The 23232-nt window shown below is 39.2% G+C and overlaps 1 protein-coding gene across 1 annotated transcript; it reads right to left on the bottom strand.

The window, feature by feature from the left end:
* Positions 1-664: 664 nt before the first annotated feature.
* On the bottom strand, positions 665-23232 carry LOC131737473 (zinc finger protein 252-like). The gene is made up of 3 exons (XM_059026743.1): positions 22677-23232; positions 9381-9701; positions 665-1821 (listed from the first exon to the last, which is right to left on the bottom strand). Exons 1-3 carry the CDS (start codon positions 22945-22947, stop codon positions 1163-1165), a joined length of 1251 nt encoding a protein of 416 aa, XP_058882726.1. The 5' UTR covers positions 22948-23232; the 3' UTR covers positions 665-1162.

Raw genomic sequence — 23232 nt, 5'->3', positions numbered from 1 at the left:
TAAACATCTTAAAAGAAACGTGTGTAAACAGGTATATGTACAAACAAAACTGTAAAAACGAAAGTAGTTTTTAAATTTAAAATGAAAGTAACATGTTAGCTCTTGCGTGTGTCATTCGGTGCAGCACAGAATCCAGGTTGAATCCAGCGTTGCAGTTTTCTGAGCTAAATGTTTCTGCTGAAGCACTGTGGCTAGCTTCAAGATGAAATCTGTCCTACAGATTGGATTCCTTGTACAAAACAAATGAATTGATGGGTGCCAGGTCCAGTAGAGAGAACAGGATTATATATTTATATATATATATATATATATATATATATATATATATATATATATATATATATATATTATATATATAAAATATTGTAGGTTATATTCAAAATAAAAACTGTATTAAAGTCAGTCAAAATTACTGCTTTGTTGCTAGGTGGGCAGGCTTATAACTTCCTTATTTTCATGATCCTGCCGTCGGGGTATTTATTTAGGAAAAGTCATAAAATGGACAACCACATAACTTTCAGACACGTAGAGTAATTTCAATTTGAAAACCTCAACCCGTCAAAATGCCTTCCGTGGCTAGTGTGTAGGTGGTATATGGTATATGTGAATAAAATATTATAATGACCTCTGGTCTTGAGGCTTCAAACAGGAGACGGAGACGGGATTCAGGTGCTAACAAAACTACTTTATTCATTAAACAGGGTCTGTGTTTGTGTCAGGACCACACCACAAAAACAATAAATCCTTCCTCCTGTCTCTAGCCTAAAAACTCGCTCACTTTCTCACTCGCTCTATTCCACACACACAGGTTCCGGCTCCATCAATCCCCTCACACACACAAAGAAGAGAGCGGACCACTACTCTCATGGGGGGGGAGGGGCAGAGCAAGGGCGTCGAGATGACATAGTCCGCCAACAGCGGCTCACTCACACACACACACACACACTAACGAAACTAAAGGTATGGTCCCACCCTGGAACAATACAGATAACGTGAATGCACAGGACCAGATGAAACAAGTCTGCCAACCTGAACTGACTGGGTCACTAGATTATATTGAACTTGCATTCATGAAGAGATGTTATTTACATTTTTTTCAAGTACTCAAGTAATAAATTAGTGCTCAAGTAATTATAATTATTTCGAGTTCTCTAACCCACCCCTAGTGAATGTGCTGGTGGATTTTAAAATTTGCTAAAAAACTGAAACTCTTTCCACACACACTACAGTGATAAGGTTTCTCTTCTGTGTGAATGCGCCTGTGTGATTGAAGATTTCCTAACAGCGTGAAACTCTTCCCACACACAGGGCAGCAAAAAGGTTTCTCTCCTGTGTGAACACGCTGGTGTCTTTTAAGGTCATTTAACTGACTGAATCTCTTCCCACACTCAGTGCAGTGATAAGGTTTCTCTCCTGTGTGAGTTAGCTGGTGTCTTTTAAGATGTGATAAATGTTTGAAACTCTTCCCACAAACAGCACAGGACAATGGAGTCCCTCCTGTGTGATTTCCCTTGTGAGTTTTTAGAGAGCCTAATTGACAGAAACTCTTCACACCTGTAACAGAATGAGGCAAGGTCTTCAAGTTGCCCTGGGTTTCAGAATTGTTAAACCATACAGAATGTGCCGTCTCTGTACTCTCCACAGTAAGTGGTTGTCTGTCATGAAAAGAAGGAATTTTAACTGAATGAGTTTTCAATTTCTTCACATTTTCTTCTTGGAGTGTGGTCTCTCTGTGTTTCTTGTGCTGTGGTTTGCCATTAGAAGAGTTTTTGCAGTGCGGTGATGGAGTGGAGTCGTGTTCTCCTTCATCTACTATAGAAGCTAAAAGAAAGAGAAGAGAGACAAAGGTTATTGTACAGCATTCTTCCACATTCACTCTTCTGCAGGGCTCCATGTCATAAACATGAACAACTGCTACAGTGAACTCTGATGACTGCATATTGAGAGAATACAGTCAAACCTGCTTAATATCACTCCTGTTAATGTCAGCCTCCGTTTACTATCACCATATTGAATATAGTGGGTGTCAATGAGGACAAGAGTCTAATAATATCACTGATTATTAACACTCCGGTAAATATCACTCACATTTACCAGTCACTGATTTCTACCACACTTAATATCACTTTGAGAAATAGAAGTAGATCAGATTTACATGCAGGTACTGTACTCAAATGCTGCTTCTGGTGATGCTGAGCAACCCGATTGGATTTAATATCACTACCACACTTACAGGGGTGTGCAATTTTAAAAAAACAAACAAATAAAACACATTGTTGTCTAAGGGACAAAATGCTAGAAAAAAATCTACTTGTTCTTAAAAATCTACTGGCCCCTCCCCGTCACACAAAACACACACAACAAAGTAGAATATAACTTGTAGGATTTTGGTTTTATTTAATAGTGAACACAATCAATCAATCAGTGATTAACAGGGGCAGGTCTAGCCTTGTAGCTGGACTGGTTCACTAAATTCTTCAAGATACATAAACGGTTCTGTGACTCCACCTCACCTCAACAAATGTATAACATACTTTAAGGAAATGTTTCATTTAGAGCAGTTTGGAACACATTTGCGAGTAAATTTAAGTAACATACTAAGAGTACAACTATAATAAGCAATACTTGGGAGTTATTCAGATATAAAAATAGCTTCTGCCTGCTTTTTCCACTCTTTCTCTATAAGCTGAATCCAGCTTCTGATGTGCAGGTGTTTTAGTTTGTTGCATCACAGATATTAAATCATTGCCAACTATTACTGCTGCTTTGTGCAATTCAGGTTTTTCTTGATGTTCTTCAGTTTTGTAACGGCTGAACCCCAGATTCTTAAGGACTTGTATAACCTGTCAACTTTCTCTGCATTTTTTACTGTTTTTCTATTTACAGTAGGCTCCATCAAATTCTGCAAACACAAAATGTTTTTTTCTTTTGTTTATTTCTACTATATACTTAATGTTGGAGAAACATACACGTCACGAAAAAGTATAGTTTAAAAGATTAACTGTTTAACTTTTTTTTAATATAGCATTTAAAATCTAAAAAGATGTGTAAATATGGTAAACAGCAAACTAGGTTAGCAAAATTACTAGATTTGACAGGGAAATTTGAAATGCTTCTAAAACAGTAAACTTTTTTTTTTTTTTTTTAAACATCCCAACAAGTACATTGACCACGAAGTGTTATATATTACATAACACGATTTTCTCTAATCCGCTAAGGTATCCCAATAGCATTTTATCCTCCTACTACCCCATTTCAGTAATTTCAGGTCCCAAATGATGGTGCTCCAGATAAAGGAATGTCCCACGGGAGAGACAGTAGTAATCTGTCTCCATATGAAGACCTTTTTTCCAGTAACTATTTACATAACCCATAACATTGTTCGATAACTATTTATGCATTCACTTCCCCATGACATGTATACCTCTGACTAAGTCAAAATTTGAGGAGAAATAAAAAGTTTGCCAATAGTAAGACCATAAATGGAATGAGCGTTGACCTCTTGAGCACCTTTGATCAATTTTGTGACGTAAGCGCACAGCGAGACGTTCTTTGAGAAGGAAAATAAATAAAAGAAAACCTGACCACTTGGGCCCTTTTCTATACCACCGATCTACTTTGATCACCCTTCTGAGGTCCTCAGGTCCAGGTCCACTCAAGGTAAGTATTGCGATACCCAGTCATTTTGTAATCCGCAGGTCTCTGTGTAGTAACAGTAGTTTTGCTCCTTTCAGGAATCCAGGTGAGTATCTCCAGGTTTTGGATCTGTCTCCACAAGAGAAGATAGCGCCCCTCTGGTCCGAACAGGAACAGGTAAGTTTAGGTTCACTTATTAAGGTAAGTTTAGGTACACTTATTAAGGTAAGTTTAGGTTCACTTTTTGCTACACAGTGGAGAGTGACTTGAAGACAGGACTCCCACGGGATTCCCGCGGTACAGGAAAAAAACGGTGTTCAATTTTGCAGGACGGGATGGTACAGGAGTGAAGCTCACGGGAACAGGCGGGACCGGGAAATAAAAAAAAAATCAACCTCTCAGGATGGACAAGAACGGGATTGAAGCTTCCAGGAATGGGAAGGAACAAGAGTACTCTCCCACCAGCAGACAGGAAGTGTGTGTTTGCTTTTTAAAGTTGTAAAAGAGTCTATGACATGGAACCTGACTGTTACCATAAACAAACAAAATAATATTAACAGGTCTCACTTGAACATATAAAATCACATTAATTTTACCAAATTATGTTTAATCTCACTACAATGAATCAAATAATACCCGGAAATACAGAGGGCGACCTCCATTTCCTGGTGTGGGGCCAGAAGACTGTGACCTCAGGCTCCTTGCATCTGCCAGTATGGATGACAGCGACAGTGAAAGTGAGAGTAACCTAATTTTATCAGGTTTCAGACACCCCTTATGAATATGAATTATGTAGTGATGGATCTGATGTAGAGAGAGAAAACAGGGATTGTCTTCCGTTTCAATTCAAGCCGTATGCCTCTGAATAAGAAGGTTCAAACTCGGAGAGAGACTCTGACAACACCAGCGTGGACGGAGGGACAGCATATGTCCGCGGAGAATCAGCGTCTGGGCAACACGGAGTGGTTAATAAACATCCTTATGTTTAACATAGATTGATACTTAAAATATTTCATATTACCCTGTGGAAGGGTGTGGGTATTCACTGACACGAGAGACAGGAGGGTGTACCTGAAACACCACACATGTACCCAGTTTTATTTATGACTCTTGGTTTGCTTTTTTTTCTTTTATTTTCAAGTGTTGGTTTTTAGCCCGCAGAGGGCGCTGTTGTCCGTGGCCTGAATACCAGCGATGGTAGACAAGACCACAGAAATACCCACACGTAAACAGTCCCGCTGACGCACTCGCAGGTGCTCTCAAATAATAATAACAAAAGGCAAAATCAAAAAGAGAAAATAAACAGTAATCAAAAACTACAAAGAAAAGGTGCTGCACTTGGCAGCGTTACCCCGGCTGTCGCTGCCCGCACGGCCCGGGTCCCTGTCCTACGCGTCACCGCTCCCTCAGCCTGCTTTTTATGTACTTATGGGGTCTGCCCAAGGTTTCCCCGCTACCAGTATTTTTTTTCTTCTCTTTGGGTTTCTTTTCATTTCTTTCTTTTTCCAGCTGTGCTCGGTCCTGGAGCAGAGCTCCCGCTGACTCGTTGTGTCGTCGTACATGGGCAGAGCTGAGGGAACAACAGAACGTGATTTTATAGGGTCAGCAATCCCACCAATGCCTGCTTCTCAGCCAATCAGAGAGAGGGAAACTCCACACACCCTCTCTCCCACCTCTCTGTGTCACTGGCACGACTGCCCTCTTCCTGCAGCACTATGAACGCACCAGAAGAGTCAGCACAGACCCCCCCCCCGTTACATACCCATAATTGTACAGTTATGTCAGTCCTTTAGTTAACAATACTGATACATGAATTACTGATACGAGCAGAATAACTGAACGCTGTGGATTGCTACTGGCGTGTATTTGACATCTCTCTCTCTCTCTATACATATGTACAGTATATTAAGGATGTGCAAATCATAATGCAGAGATGTCAAAGGCTACGGTTTGGCCATAGCAGCTACTGTTTTTGGAGGTACTGCTTCGGCACTACGTTTTTTTTTTTTTTTTTTTTTTTTTTTTAATGAATTAATAGTTCTTTATACTGTATTATTTCACCGACAGTTTATTGTGACACTGAATACTAAAATCTGAGCCTGGTTGCTTAGTAACCAATTTAGAAACTGAAACTGCCGCACAAAACTCTAAAACAATTGTTTTTGTATTACAGAATTTATATATTACATCATTAGATTGGACATTGTGCTTATAAAGACCCTGTGCTTGCACTGTATTTTTTTCTGAAAAAACAAAAACAAATTACTAGTAGTAAACCAGATGTGTTTAATGCAAAACCCTGTAAACCCTAATTTTATACATGAATACGAAAATATCTGTACCTCCAAATAACAGCTGATCTCTATTTATCACGGGATGGGATGGGATGGGATGGGAAGGGATTTTTTTTTGACAGGACAGGATGGGATAGGAATTGGGGAAAAAAAAAAAAAAGTTACGGGACAGGAAAAAAATGGGACAGGACAGGATTGGAAATGATGAGTATTTCATGGGACGGGACGGGACAGGATTGGAAATGATGACTATTTCATGGGATGGGATGGGACAGGATTGGAAATGGTTACTCTTTCATTATTATTATTATTATTATTATTATTATTTATTTCTTAGCAGACGCCCTTATCCAGGGCGACTTACAATTGTTACAAGATATCACATTATACAAATATCACATTATTTTTACATACAATTACCCATTTATACAGTTGGGTTTTTACTGGAGCAATCTAGGTAAAGTACCTTGCTCAAGGGTACAACAGCAGTGTCCCCCACCTGGGACTGAACCCACAACCCTCCGGTCAAGAGTCCAGAGCCCTAACCACTACTCCACACTGCTGCCCTATGGGATGGGACGGGACGGGACTGGAAATGATGACTCTTTCATGGGATGGGACAGGAACATTTTTGACAGGACAGAACTGAAGTTTCATTCCAGTGTCACCCTCTACTACACAGTCCTTTACTTGAACCATTGATTTATTTCTCTTGGCAGGTGTTTTGGAGACCCCTGCTGGTGAAGAGCTGTTACCACAGCCCAGCCCTAGTTGCAGCTTCCTGGTGGACTTGGAATTCCCTGACTAAATAAAAACTAAAACAGTCTGTGTCGGGTATTTATTTAACTGCTGTGATATTGTTACATTCTTAAAACACACAGTCAATTAGGCACAGGTCTGGGGTGCTTCGTTCCAGAGCAACAAGCAGTTTAAATAACACTTAAATTATTTAGAGAAAGACGTGCTTCTCTGACGCGAGGTTCCACACAGAAAGCACCGTGTAGACAGTCCATATAAATGCTCCTGCACAATTTAAAACAAACCCGTTCAGCATTTAAAACACTCCAGAGAACATAAACAGTGTGCACATTACAGCCGTGAGTAAAACATTCAACCCCACAGAATGGCCTTCTTAAAGCCTTGTCACACAGAGCTTGGGTTTAAATCCACTTTTAATTCACACAGAATAATTGCAGGTAAGTTTTTTAGTACTCACTGATATCCGCTTGCGCTTCCTTTTTCTGTTATGAGTCCACAGCGGAGATAAACACACCGACATTCCGTCAAACTGGAAATCTGCACTATTCACCTTGTTCAAGTATATCCACACAGGTACCATGGAATAAATAATGTGATGCCACCAACCTCATAACTACAGGTCAACTCAGGATCTTTTTGTTCTCTGACTGCGGTGTAGACTCTGTCTCGCTCTTTGGTTTCGGTACTCGCGTTGCATCACCATCAGTCGCTCATACTGTACTCTCCGTTCAGGCTGGGTAAACACCTTCACTGCCCACACGTCTCTTCATGGAGGCTGGGTAAACACCTTCACTGCCCACACATCTCTCCATGCAGGCTGGGTAAACACCTTCACTGCCCACACGTCTCTCCGTTCAGGCTGGGTAAACACCTTCACTGCCCACACGTCTCTCCATGCAGGCTGGGTAAACACCTTCACTGCCCACACGTCTCTCCGTTCAGGCTGGGTAAACACCTTCACTGCCCACACGTCTCTTCATGCAGGCTGGGTAAACACCTTCACTGCCCACACGTCTCTCCGTTCAGGCTGGGTAAACACCTTCACTGCCCACACGTCTCTTCATGGAGGCTGGGTAAACACCTTCACTGCCCACACGTCTTTCCGTTCAGGCTGGGTATACACCTTCACTGCCCACACATCTCTCCATGCAGGCTGGGTAAACACCTTCACTGCCCACACGTCTCTCCATGCAGGCTGGGTAAACACCTTCACTGCCCACACGTCACTCCATGCAGGCTGGGTAAACACCTTCACTGCCCACACGTCTCTCCATGCAGGCTGGGTAAACACCTTCACTGCCCACACGTCACTCCATGCAGGCTGGGTAAACACCTTCACTGCCCACACGTCTCTTCATGCAGGCTGGGTAAACACCTTCACCGCCCACACGTCTCTCCATGCAGGCTGGGTAAACACCTTCACCGCCCACACGTCTCTCCATGGAGGCTGGGTAAACACCTTCACTGCCCACACGTCTCTCCATGGAGGCTGGATAAACACCTTCACTGCCCACACGTCTCTCCATGCAGGCTGGGTAAACACCTTCACTGCAAGTCTCCCTCCTCTCTCCCCCCTTTTGCTCTATCTACGCCAGCTTTATATGTCCCATAATTTCACAACCCCAGGTGTTCATGGGACTTGAAGTTCCTATTTACAAGGACGAACGTATCAGGTTTTTAATTGTAAGCTAAGGCAGGGTATCAGTCTCCCACCTTCCTGATACCTTCTCTTTGCACTTAACTGACCGTTCGTTACAATACATAATATAAAAAATACATACAAAATTGTGAATAGTGAATAAATAAAATAGTAAAAAAGAAGACCAAAAGAAGATAGATTTCAAATATACATAAATCCATCACTGTTGGGTCACAGTTTAGTGTCGCTGACCAGAACCCCTGCTGCACAATCTGCACTGCCAAAACACTGCCTTGCTCTCTTTCCAGACGATGAGGCTCAGGAATTGGCGAGCAAATGAAAAAGCAAAGCACAGTAAATGCGTAGTGTAAGTATGGGAGATGGATGATAAAACTGCAAAATTACCGTGCAAATTTATAATCAACTTTTATCAGGGTAACGTTATTTGCTTCTAAGCAAAACAAAATGACAACGTACTACAAATAAGCTGCAAATAATACATCCATTGCTTAAACATTGTAACTCGACTAATAAACAGCAACTTTGTACATAAGGATTATCTGTTGTACAAGGATTACTACTAAAAATCAAGTTAAAAAATTTACATTTCAGATGGTAAATTACAGATAAAAATACAAACCTGTGCAGACAAAGTGGCTGACAAAAAGTAAATCACCAACCTAAATAACAAATATTAATAAGCAATCAATCCGACAGGTAATTTATATATAAAAACAGTAAATAAAGCAGCTTGCAAGGGAAACTGACAAACACGATAACGCGTCCTAAATATAGTAGTAAAGCAGTACATGTTAAACCTGCAGTGGAACGGCCTCCAGGACTATGAGTCTGCGCACCCCTGATCTAACAGCATTCTAAAGAGGCATGGCGCAAGTGCCTCAGAAGCAAGGACATATATAGCAAGCCATTGACATAGTAGTTGGGGAGCGCCCCCTGGTTAAAATATCAATCTTAAGCACACTGCTAGTGTTCAGTAATCAGTTTCTGCAGGATTAATAGGCAGCTCAATACTGTTTGTTTTGTATGATTACCTCTAAATCCCAGTTCACATTCAGATGGACGATCATCACACAGGTTGGATCCCAGCTTGTTGTTCTCCTCAAGTGTATAGACATTATTTTCATAAGGAACTTCCTCTGCAATGGGGACACATTCCTGTTCTATGAATTCCTCTTTAATAGAAACACATTCCTGTTGAGGGACCTCTTCATCTTTAATACATGTCAGCTCTGTAACCTGCATTAGACTTGCACACCACTCCTGGTCAAAGGACTCCTCTTGTGTGTAATCTGCTCCTATCTGTGGTCCCTCCTGTGCTTCAGATTCAGGGATAGCGTGGCTCTCTGTGGGATCTGTATGAAACAAAATGTACAAATTATTACTCTTACTTACTAGCTAGGTTCCTCTAAAAAGGCAGCCCCTTGTCAGAATGCTACTGAGAGTTGCCATGGAGTCATTCCAGTGGATTTATTTATTTATTAATTTAAAATTAATACAATACGCCCGGTTACTTTACCCTGTTTTTAACCCCCCCAATTATTATTATTATTATTTATTATTATTATTTTTTATTTCTTAGCAGACACCCTTATCCAGGGCAACTTACAATTGTACAAGATATCACATTATACAGATATCACATTATACAGATATCACATTATATATTATTTATTTTTTTAACATACAATTACCCATTTATACAGTTGGGTTTTTACTGGAGCAATCTAGGTAAAGTACTTTGCTCAAGGGTACAGCAGCAGTGTCCCCACTTGGGATTGAACCCACAACCCTCCAGTCAAGAGTCCAGAGCCCTAACCACTACTCCACACTGCTGCCCCTAAAAACAGAAAACCCCACAACAGCCGAGGACAGCAGTGGGTGTCCTCTAATCCACAACCAAGTCAATAACCTCTTCACACCTAGGAGCTTGACAGCACACTCCCAGGAGGACAAGGCCAGCCCTGCAGGTGTCAGCTTGAGCTCACTGGACTCCTGGCCAACAGACACAAATCATGAATTATGACTTCTATAGAGACCTGTACTCTTCAAGATACTACAGGATTGGGAATGAGGTCGGATCCAACATTGCTTCTAAAGTATGTGTGTAGAGGGGTGATCAGTGCCTCACATTGAAGCTGAAATTCATTTCTGAATTTTGAAAAACTAAAAGAACATTTCACCCCACCCACATTCTCAAGCTTCATATGTTTCCCATTATCAAATATTTATTACAGCTCCTCTCAACCGTCTGTGTGATTAGCATTGATCAGGGATTGTATTAAAGTAAACCCTCCCCATTGCTGGCTTCAAATCATTTGCAGTATGCATTGAAGTTACTGTTCCTTAGTTATTTGGTTATGGGTGGAACACAGTATCACATTCATCCTTTTAACTCAATAGTGTTTCAGTCAATTCCATTTGTTTGTTTAATTTCATGGCTGGTCCTCATATATTTTATTTGTGTTATTATTTGTGTGTATGTGTTAGACCAGGGGCCTGTTTCAAAAAAGCAATTTGCGACAATTTGCAATTGTAAACACCTTGGAAATAAAAAACTGGGTTTCATAAAACTTTCGCAGGGCTGCGACATCGCCAATTTTCACCAGAAACCTGCGACAGTCAGTCAGCAGCCGCAAGTAGCAATTTTCATTGCAGATAAGAACATAAGAAAGTTTACAAACGAGAGGAGGCCATTCAGCCCATCTTGCTCGTTTGGTTGTTAGTAGCTTATTGATCCCAGAATCTCATCAAGCAGCTTCTTGAAGGATCCCAGGGTGTCAGCTTCAACAACATCACTGGGGAGTTGGTTCCAGACCCTCACAATTCTCTGTGTAAAAAAGTGCCTCCTATTTTGGAACATTAGTAAAAGAGCGACCAGAATTATCCTGGGTTTAAAAGGCATATCATATGCAGACAGCCTAAAAGAACTGAATATATTCAGTCTTGAACAAAGACGACTATGCGGTGATCTGATTCAAGCATTCAAAATCCTAAAAGGTATAGACAATGTCGACCCAGGGGACTTTTTTGAGCTGAAAAAAGAAACAAAGGACCAGGGGTCACAAATGGAGATTAGATAACGGGGCATTCAGAACAGAAAATAGGAGGCACTTTTTTACACAGAGAATTGTGAGGGTCTGGAACCAACTCCCCAGTAATGTTGTTGAAGCTGACATCTTGGGATCCTGCAAGAAGCTGCTTGATGAGATTCAGGGATCAATAAGCTACTAACAACCATGTCCTTTTATGTCATGTCCTTGACTGGTGAAGTGCTATACTATTGGTTCATTCATTTTTTTTATTTCTAATTAATGAAAGGTGGTTCTCAATTCTTTTTAAAGTTGGTCCAGTCTCTCCAACATATTTTATTTCAACACAGTTTTCACAGGCTATTTCATAAACAACATTGCTATTTTTGCAGTAGGTATTAGTTTTAGTGGATATGTGTTGTTCTTATGTTTAATTATATTTTTACTTTTGTCCATGTATTTACACACTTTACATGTACTAGTGCAAGTATTTGTAGAACCTATTCTGTCAATTATTCTTTTATGTTTACTGTGAACTAAAATATCACCTAAAATTAGCTTCTCTTTTGAATGCTACAACTGGGGCCTTAAATAATTTTTTAATTTTTTTGGAATTATGTAGAATCCACAAGTGTTTCCAACCTATCTTAGAAATATTGAGCAAAAGTTTAGAGTAAGTCATTACAATGGTTATTTTATCTCTATTTGTATAATCTAGTAGATCATCTATTTTTAGTTTATCCACTTTTCTTAACTCTGCCTCTATAATTATTTCTTTGTATCCTCTGTCTGCATACGACATGCCTTTTAAACCAGGGACAATTCTGGTTGCTCTTCTTTGCACTCTTTCTAGAGCAGCAATATCCTTTTTTTAACGAGGTGACCAGAACTGAACACAATATTCTAGGTGAGGGCTTACTAATGCACTGCAAAGTTTTAACATTACTTCCCTTGATTTAAATTCAACACTTTTCACAATATATCCGAGCACCTTGTTGGCCTTTTTTATAGCTTCCCCACATTGTCTAGATGAAGACATTTCCGAGTCAACATAAACTCCTAGGTGTTTTTCAGATTCCTTCTTCAATTTCAGTATCTCCCATATGATATTTATAATGCACATTTTTATTGCCTGCATGCAGTACCTTAGCATAGCATGTGTCTGCCCAGTTCTGAATGCTGTCTAGATCATTTTGAATGACACTTGCTACTGCAACAGTGTTTGCCACTCCTCCTATTTTTGTGTCGTCTGCAAATTTAACAAGTTTGCTTACTATACCAGAACCAAAGTCATTAATGTAGATTTGGAACAGCAGAGGACCTAATACTGATCCCTGTGGTACACCACCGGTTACCTCGCTCCATTTTGAGGTTTCTTCTCTAATCAGTACTTTCTGTTTTCTACATGTTAACCACTCCCTAATCCATGTGCATGCATTTCCTTGAATCCCTACTGCGTTCAGTTTGAGGATTAATCTTTTATGCGGGACTTTGTCAAAAGCTTTCTGGAAATCTAAATAAACCATGTCATATGCTTTGAAATTATCCATTGTCGATGTTGCATCCTGTGACAGAAATATAGTTTTGGTTGCAAATCTCCCTTCCGACCTGTGAAGGCTCTAAGCAGCGAAAGGGAAAGGCTTTGGACGGGCTGGCTTGACAGTTCTTTCCCCAGGCCGGGAAGTCGGTCATTCTGGAAGAAGGTGAGACTCTGTTGCAGGAACGTATTGACCCTGAAGGGAAACTATGTAACAGCTGCTGGCAGTAAAAAAAACATGTTGTATGCTTTGCAATTATCCATTGTCAATATTGCATACTCAAAAAAATCAAGCAGGTTAGGTAGACACAATCTTCCTTTTCTAAAACCATGCTGACTGTCTCCCAGGATACTGTTAGCATAGAGGTAATTTTCCATTTTGGATCTTATAGGTTCCATAAGTTTACATATAATAGAAGTCAGGCTTATTGGTCTATAGTTACCTGGTTTGGTTTTGTCTCACTTTTTGTGGATCAGTATTACATTTGCAATTCTCCAGTCTGTACAACCCCTGTGTCAAGAGACTGTTGTATGATCTTGGTTAGCGGTTTGTAAATAACTTTTCATTTCTTTGAGTACTATTGGAAGGATCTCATCCGGCCCAGGGGATTTGTTTATTTTAAGAGCTCCTAGTCCCTTTAACACTTCTGCCTCTGTTATGCTAAAGTTATTTAAAACTGGCTTTGCAGGGAAGGCCTTGGTTGCAAGGGTGTGCAGTTCTTTGATGGACCCAGATTCAGTTAAAATGTGTTTGCCCACTGATGATGGGAATGGGAATATAGAGATGGGAGCTCAAGATTTAAGTTTTTGCAGGTATCAGACTTTTAAAGAATGTCACCCACACCTGTGAGCAGAAACTGACCCAAGACTGTCACAGCTACTGAAAGCAGGCTGATCTTTGGGATACAAATTGAACATTTGTGAAACTGCAACAAATATTGTAATGACTGTAATGTGTTTTAGAAAATATTTTTAGGAGATGTGCACAGGCCTGTTGTGGTGTTTGCAGAACCAGTCTGAGCTGAGCCTGGCGCAGTTCCAATCCTGTTGGGAACGTGCTGAGTTACTGGATGATTTAAACTAACCTGTATTGATTGAAATAATATTATATACTCTGTCAATAATTATAATAATACTATATATGTTCCTTTCAAAAAGATCTGTATGCTCAGTAGAAAACAATGGATAGTTGTGTGCAGTCTGTGAAAGCACCTGCTAGGAGGAGTCAAACTCAGCAGGCTCTTATCATAAGGCCTTGTTAGCGCATTCCAGTTTTATGAGAAAAAATAGCTTCTTTCAATACTTTACTTTCATGTCATATTAAATCAACCCTGAAATTGGCAAAAGGATTAAAAAAGGATTAAATAGGATTAAAACCTGCTTCAACTGGCTTTTGTATGAACAGAAAGGGGTCAGACATAATTCAGTAAAATAATATTAGCCACTGTTATACTGAAGTAACTGAATTAGAAATACATGTTATAAAATCATTTAAAAGTTAAACTGTTATACAAATAACTATTATTGTTGAAAGAACATATTACAGTTAAAAACGAAAGACGTTCAGTACTAACTGACACTGTCAGAATATTATAATAATTGTACTGTGTTTAAAAGAACATAAAACCAGCATAAATAATATTGCAACAAATTAAGAACAGGTTACAATGATTAGAACTAAGAAAACTGAACAAGTGGTAATGTTAGAAAAAAGCTTGTCTATGTGCATTTGTTATTAGAGTGCACATACACTTGTGGAAGCCTGTAACCTTGGAAGGAAGCTAGGTATTGCAAATGAGTAAAAACAAAAGGGTAACCCTTTTTAGACAGAACGATATTTGAAACTAAAAAGACCCATTTGATTTTATTTGATTGTGTTGTTACTAAGCATAGAGGTTTTTTAAAAAAAATATTCTGATCTAATAATAGGAGTGACAAAACTCACTGAAGAGAAATAATATGTTTTAAGTATTTTTGTTTGGTTAAGGCTCTACTGTAATACAAATAGACTGTAAAAGCAGGAGCGAGAATTTAATTTAATCAATTTGAGAATAAGTTTCTCCAACTAAACATATTTCATACATTACAATATCTATTAAATTAAAGAATATACATGTTTAGTTTATATAAAGGTTTTACTGCAATAAAACAGGAACTGTTAGGTTGGAATATTAGACAAATAAAGTGTAAACTGTATTCAATAATTTTAGTACACAATAAACCTACTGAAAAATAGCCTTGCCCTTATATGCTTGCAAGCAGAGCGGTGCTAGATATGGAAGGTTCTTTTTGGCAGTCAAAGTGAGATTTACTTGTAGTCCACAGTTTTGAATCCAAGGTCTTTCTATGATAGAAAACCTCATAGTAGAAGGAAGCATTCCACAAATTAGGGGAGTTGTGTCCAGTCACGGTTCTTATCAAATAAGTAGCGACTTTCCTTGGGAGAAAACTGATTTCATGCCATGAATTTGGAGAAGTGCTTACAATGGTGTTTCATATTAATCAAAACAATAGTCTTGGCAAGAAAACAGGGTGTCTGCTTGTGCAGCAACTTTTAGAAACAGAGAGGGGTTAGGCATAGTCCGAGAATGATACAGTTAAATAAGACTGTCACACTTCACATGTTTATTATAGCTTAAATTTAAATGAAACTAACTGAACTGACCACTGTATGCTTATTCAAAGGCAATCTTTGTCAAATACTTTAACACACATTTGTATATGAGGTTAAGCTAACCCATTGACAACACACTGAAAAGGTAACATAATATGCGGCTAGGAGGGATATATATATTTTGACCCACCTTAATATAATCAAATAGAGCTGGTGTTACATATTAAAAACATCTCTCATATATATACGTATACTTTTATTATATTATAGTATATTATATTATAGTATATACTTGTATTATATTATATGATATTATATTATATTATATTATATTATAAACCAAACAAGGCACATCACCCTGCTAACACCATCCCTACAGTAAAGCATGGTGGTGGCAGCATTATGTTTTAGGGATGCTTTGCAACAACGGGGACAGGGAGGCTTGTGAAGATCGAGGGAAAGATGGATGGTGCAAAGTACAGGCAGACCCTGGAGGAAAACCTGTTCCAGTCTGCCAGAGACCTGGGACTGGGGAGAAGATTCACCTTTCACCTTTCAGCAGGACAATGATCCTAAGCACAAAGCAAAAGCAACAATGAAGTGGCTCAGCAAGAAGAAAGTGAATGTCCTCGAGTGGCCTAGTCAAAGCCTAGACCTGAATCCTATAGAAAATCTGTGGCAAGACTTGAAGACTGCAGTCCACAGACGATCCCCAGCCAACTTGAAAGAGCGTGAGCTATTCTGCCAAGAAGAATGGGCAAAAACTGCACCATCCCGCTGTGCTAAGTTGGTAGACAGGATAGGAGGCTGTGTGGTCCAGTGGTTAAAAGGGCTTGTAACCAGGAGGTCCCCGGTTCAAATCCCAGCTCAGCCACTGACTCATTGTGTGTGACCCTGAGCAAGTCACTTAACCTCCTTGTGCTCCGTCTTTTGGGTGAGACTTAATTGTGACTCTGCAGCTGATGCATAGTTCACACACCCTAGCCTCTGTAAGTTGCCTTGGACAAAGGCGTCTGCTAAATAAACAAATAATAGACACTTATCCAAAATGACTCATGGCTGTTATTGCTGCAAAACGGGCTTGCACCAAGTATTGACTCAAGGGGTGTGAAGACTTATGCAATCAAGATTTTTTTTTTTTTTTTTTTTTTTTTTAATTACTTTTTGAATATTTCTAACTCCTACTTTAATGCATTTTGAATTGTATTTTTTAGGCAGTAGAATGTGACAAATGTTCAAGGGTGTGAAGACTTTTTCAAGGCACTATGTTTTAAAGTTTTCTTTTTGTTTTTATAACTGGGAATGTCCCATTTCTTTTAAGAGATGGTACAGCAGCAAAACTTTTGCATCCATTTTTGACAATTAAAAAAAAAAAAAAAAATTAAAATCAAAGAAACTACAGAACGATTCACAAAAGTCTACCGGAAGCCATAATAGTTGCACGGTAGTATTTAATGCATATTGGATTTTGATATGTCACAGTTTTTCGTTAAGTATGGAAAACTACAAAGCGGTATGTAATTCAGTATGTTAACACAGCATTACTCCACAGGCTTCATTCGACTCCATGAAGATGTACTGCTAATTCACTGTATTTTAATAGATAGATTCCAACTGTACAAGCAATACATGCAAAATACAATAAATGTAGCCTCGATTTCCGATGGTCTGTACTTTATAGCGAGATGCGTTTATATACCTGACCCATAATATTGTGATGAACCGCGTTTCCTGCAGCCAGGTGCTTCTCACAGGCGGAGGTGGGACCCGAACCCGGGCCCTCCCGCTCTGAAGCACCGCGCCGATATCGCTGTACAAGAGAGCCGGCTCCTGTGCACAGCGGTATCAGCGCTATGCTTCAGCACAATATTAATCTTATTTAGTACATATGAAGGAAATACTGCCTGGAACATTTTGTCTAAACAAAATCTCCACAATGCACAAACAGCATCCCCAAATCACTGTCAGCCACTCCATTTTAACTGAAATACTTCTTAACCAATCAAAAAGCTAAGTTTCATTTATTTGTAACTACACTACACTATGTGTAAGGGGTCTCTCCCAGGTCTTTATTTTACAGGTAGGTGTTTTTTACGATATGTGCGTAACCTTCGGTGCTCTGGCGCCCCAAAATGAATGGGGCTGAGTTTTAACAACATCTAGATACATTTAATATCATAATATCAAACTGTTTACTTACTGCCATGTACTGAGTTTCTATAATCCTTAAAGATAGCGGCTGAGAATCACGTACGAGAGAATAAAGTCTCGCGGTACTTAAAATATCCAGCACTACTTTGATTTATTTATTTAAACCAGAACTAGTCAGAATGCAGCTCATAGTGCTTTTGTCACTGACACTCACTTCCTTAGAGGTTGTTGTAGCGTTTCAGGTATTCTAAATTGGGTGAAAAATACAGTAGCTTGGTGTCTTAAAATACCTCTGCGGGATTTACCCGCACTGAAAAGTGCAGATATACAACTTGGAAAATACGCGATTCCCGCAATCCTGCGCTGAAATTCAAGCACTCCTGTAGAGTAAACTTGGCCCACTCTCTTAACATTATCCTCACTTCAGCAGGCTCCTTGCCCCGGTCCTTCTCACTAGATTTGTTATCAGCTTCAAAATAGCGAAGAACTGTAGCTATGTGTGGATCTTCCTGCTGGAGTTTAAACCAGTCTGCATTCTGTGAGTTGTATTCGAAGACCAAAAATTCATTTATATCTAAATAAAATGTTCCAGCAACCAGCAGCATCTTGGCAAGAACAAGAAGCCTCAGTAAATTAGTACCTACAATTAGAGGAACACACCGAGTATACCGGTGATCCAGGCAAAGAATACAGTATTGTTCTTCTGTTCCACATCTCTTTAGGTAACTGAACTTCCAGTTCAATATACCCCATGTAAGGCACCCTTTGTCCAAAAGCACCTTCTATGAATTATATTACTAAGAGAGTTCAATTCACGGTGGCTGAGGTAAGTATTATAGAATGACTCTGAAACACATGTAACCTGTGAACCACTGTCAACAAAACAAACACACTCCCTGCCATCAACCAAATCACTTCCCTCACAAGCCTCACGTATAAGCCCATCAGGTAGGGTACAAGACCTTTGCTTGCCAACAATTTCAGGAGTTGCTAGTGTTGCGTTTGGGTTCACCTTGGGACCCTTTTTGCTCTTTGAAGCTCCCATTTGTCACTCAATAGAAGTTTTTATATGTTTAAAGACATGGGTGAAGGTGTTTGAGGACTCTTACGCTTTGTGCTTCTACATGTAGACCACTCGCAACGTTTCTGCTTTGATTTGTGTTTGCAGTTCCAAGTACTCTTTCTGTGTCACCGACTAGAGGGGAGGCATGCCTTGATTTAGTCTTTTCAAATAACGAAGACAGAATAACTAAAACAGAGGTCAGAGAGCCATTGGCAAACTCAGACCACAACATGGTCTCATCTGAAGTGTTTTTTAAAACCCCAAAAGTAATGACTAAAGCTAAGGTTTACAATTTTAGAAAAGCAAACTATGAAGGTATGAAACAGAGACTAACAGAAGTAGATTGGAGTAAAATAGAGAAAACATCCACAGAAAAAGGATGGCTGTTTTTTTTAAAAATGTAGTACTAGAGGCACAAAACAATTCCATCCCAAAAGTAGACAAATCTAAATCTAAAACAAAATGGCCAAAATGGTTTAATAGATCAATTAAAAAAAATATTCAGCGAAAAAAAGGCACTTTACAGAGCGTTTAAAAGGGACCAAAAATAAAGTACACAGAAAGAGTACTTGGAGCTGCAAACACAAGTCAAAAGGGAAGTTAGAAAGGCCAAGAGAGAGATAGAAATCAATATTGCTAAGGGGGCTAAAACCAATTCCAAAATGTTTTTCCAATATTATAACAGCAAGAGAACATTCAAAGAGGAGGTTAAATGTCTAAGAGACACAAATGGCAAAATCATAGATGAAGAAAAAAAAATAGCAAATATATTAAATGATTACTTTTCACAGGTTTTTACAAAGGAGGACACGGACAAAATGCACCACGTCGACCTGTTCCTATCCAGTTTTAAATAACTTTAGCAAAACAGAGGCAGAAGTGTTAAAGGGACTAAGAGCTCTTAAAATAAACAAATCCCCTGGGCCAGATGACATCCTCCCAAAAGTACTCAAAGAAATGAAAGTTATTTACAAACCGCTAACCAAGATCATGCAACAGTCTCTTGACACAGGGGTTGTACCAACAGACTGGAAAATTGCAAACGTAATAACGATCCACAAAAAGGGAGACAAAACCGAACCAGGTAACTACAGACCAATAAGCCTGACTTCTATTATATGTAAACTTATGGAAACTATAATAAGATCTAAAATGGAAAATCTAAAATCTAAAATACTGAAATTGAAGAAGGAATCTATGAAAAAGACCTAGGAGTTTATGTTGACTCAGAAATGTCTTCATCTAGACAATGTGGGGAAGCTATTAAAAAAAAAGGCCAACAAGATGCTCGGATATAATGTGAGAAGTGTTGAATTTAAAATCAAGGGAAGTAATGTTAAAACTTTACAATGCATTAGTAAGACCTCACCTAGAATATTGTGTTCAGTTCTGGTCACCTCATTACAAAAAGGATATTGCTGCTCTAGAAACAGTGCAAAGAAGAGCAACCAGAACAGGCTAAAAGAATTGAATCTATTCAGTCTTGAACAAAGACGACTATGCGGTGATCTGATTAAAGCATTCAAAATCCTAAAAGGTATTGACAATGTCGACCCAGGGGACTTTTTTGAGCTGAAAAAAGAAACAAGGACAAGGGGTCACAAATGGAGATTAGATAAAGGGGCAGTCAGAACAGAAAATAGGAGGCACTTTTTTACACAGAGAATTGTGAGGGTCTGGAACCAACTCCCCAGTAATGTTGTTGAAGCTGACACCCTGGGGTCCTTCAATAAGCTGCTTGATGAGATTCTGGGATCAATAAGCTACTAACAACCAAACGAGCAAGATGGGCCAAATGGCCTCCTCTCATTTGTAAACTTTCTTATGTTATAATATGTGATGTGATCTAAGATAATACAGTATATTCGTATTATCTATGATACTTCTTCGGAATACCACCCCTTCCCTGTTTTGTACTTGTTGTGGTCCAATGAGAATGGTGTCGAAACAGCCAGTGTGTGTTGAGTGTCAAAAAACAGCTTTGCTAGTTTATTTCATGGCATTGCACCTGGTTAGTTTTTTATAGACAGTCCGTGTGCCCTGATATGGAGTATTTTACCATGCATATATATCTTAAATAATAATAATAAAAAAATATTACGTTCACACATATAAATATATGTTAGAGACGAATTAATATCTATGTATAAATGTCGGCCTATTTGGTCCAGTGGTTAAAGAAAAGCGCTTGTAAATCAGGAGATCCCCGGTTCAAATCCCACCTCAGCCACGGACTCCTTGTGCTCCGTCTTTCGGGTGAGAGGTAATTGTAAGTGACTCTGCAGCTGATGCACAGTTCACACACCCTAGTCTCTGTAAATCGCCTTCGATAAAGGCGTCTGCTAAATAAACAAATAATTACTGTTACAAATATTTCAAATGTTCTGATTCAGAGCCACCCCGCCTTGCGCCGTGTCTGGCTCTCTGTAAAAGTATGAAGCGGTTCTGATAATTAATGAAAGAATGATTTCCCTGTCCACACTACATAACTGATCTCGAGAACCGTACTCGAAACCGCTCTAATTAATCCAGCTCAAAGCGTCCACACTGAAGTACCGTTTCATGTTTAGTCAGGCTTATTGCGTCCACACACCATTAGAATAGTTCAGTTACAATTCCCAGCAGCGCAACGAACCGTGGAAATTAATACGATAGTATCCCACCATGCACTGTATTTTATGTTAAAATAATGTGTTATGCCCCATATTAACAGAGGTCCATATTGCATAAATGAAATATAACAAGTATTGCGGAAAAAGTAAATCCGAACACACACACACACACACACACACACACACACACACACACACACACACACACACAAGTAGGGCTTGAAGTTTTCAGGTTTTATTTTTAATCAGGTGAAGTCCCTTTAAACAAATTGAGCTGATTCTGTTTTATAATTAAACTCAGAAAAAGCTGTTAATTACAAAACAATCTTTGTTTTTACCTTCATATCTTGCCTGAGCCCAATTCTGGTCCTCTTAATTTTATTTCAAACAGAGCTGACACATTAGGTAATCTGTTCATACCCGATCCTACTTTTAACTCGCATTTCAATTTTGCAGTCGCCTAATTTAACGCTGTGTTTTTGTTATTTTCCCCACTAGTTTAACAGAGATGTCCTGACAGATTTTTTGAAGCATAAAAATGAATACCTAGTGCGGAGTGTACACTGATAGCAAGTCCTTCGGGCGCCTGCTCTGAGTATTTCGCCAAACATAGCACAAAGCATTTTGGGATCTTGGAGGATACACAAAAAATGTGGTTTGGTATTACAGCGTCCACACTTGTGATAAACCGCACTACCTGAAGCGATCTAATTAGAACCGGACTAGAGACTACCTCTCCTGAGGTGATCTCGAGTCCGGTATTAAATGCTGCGTAGTGTGGACGCAAACCATATTTAGCACTTTTAAGTCGGCTTAAATGCAACTAATACGGTTTAAAAGGTATAGTGTGGACAGGGCAGCTCCGTACTAACTCTGCAAGTTCGATGCAATTGACCCAAAGTGTCTCAAAGTGCTTTACAATACAATAAAAAAACAACAACAAGATACAGAATTAAACCATTTTTACAGCAAAATTGGTAATATTAATAAAAAGTAAGCAACAACTCAGTTTAAAAACAGAAATACAGTGAACAAGTTTAAAATAATAATACAGATACATAAAATCAGGGGGGTAGTGTGGATGCAAATCGAGTTAAGCACTTTTAAACAGGTTTTGAACCCTTAACTCGGTTATAAAACGCAAATGTGGACTGGGCCTTGCTGTCTGCAGAATAATACCCATCTATGCCTACTGGTTACAACCGATATCAGGACAGACTCCTGTTATTAACCGCACTTATAATAATCCAGTGAATAATAATCAAGGTGATTTAAGCTATTGGATTGACCAGGCAATACCATACAAACAAATCAATCCTACCTTGAAATATTAGAGTTTGTTTAATATCTGCTCCTCCAGCGTTCATGCATTCTCGCACAGCTTTCAGCTCGCTCTCTGATATTTCCAATCTCAGCTTCAGAATTTCATTCTCTTTCTCCTTTCCAGACATTTCCATTTGGAATTCACTGAATTTGCTGCCGACAACTTTAGTAATTTCGCACAAGACGGTGTCTACAGCCGCTTTCACTGCGTGCTCGATGGTAGAGGCGAGCTCGTCTTGAAAGAACGACACGGAGATACTGACGTCCATCTTCACTGGTTTTAGTTTGAGACTGGAAAGCGGAATCCTCTTTTCATTCACAAACACTGACTTCAACTGTTGGTATCATTTTGTCCGAGTTCTTAAATAAAACAGAAAAGGGACTATTTGTCTCGGAACTCCGTGCAAGTAATAAACAAACAAAAAACACACATTATTAGAAAACATTTCAACACAACCTAAATATTTTAAACATCAGGATAGAGCATGATGTAAAATCTCCATCGACACTGACAGTCTCGCTCCCTAACAACACGGCATTTTGTATTTCCTGTA

Source organism: Acipenser ruthenus, chromosome 7 (genome assembly GCF_902713425.1).
Source record: "Acipenser ruthenus chromosome 7, fAciRut3.2 maternal haplotype, whole genome shotgun sequence".
NCBI lineage: Eukaryota > Metazoa > Chordata > Actinopteri > Acipenseriformes > Acipenseridae > Acipenser > Acipenser ruthenus.
This window is presented reverse-complemented; position numbering and strand designations above follow the sequence as displayed.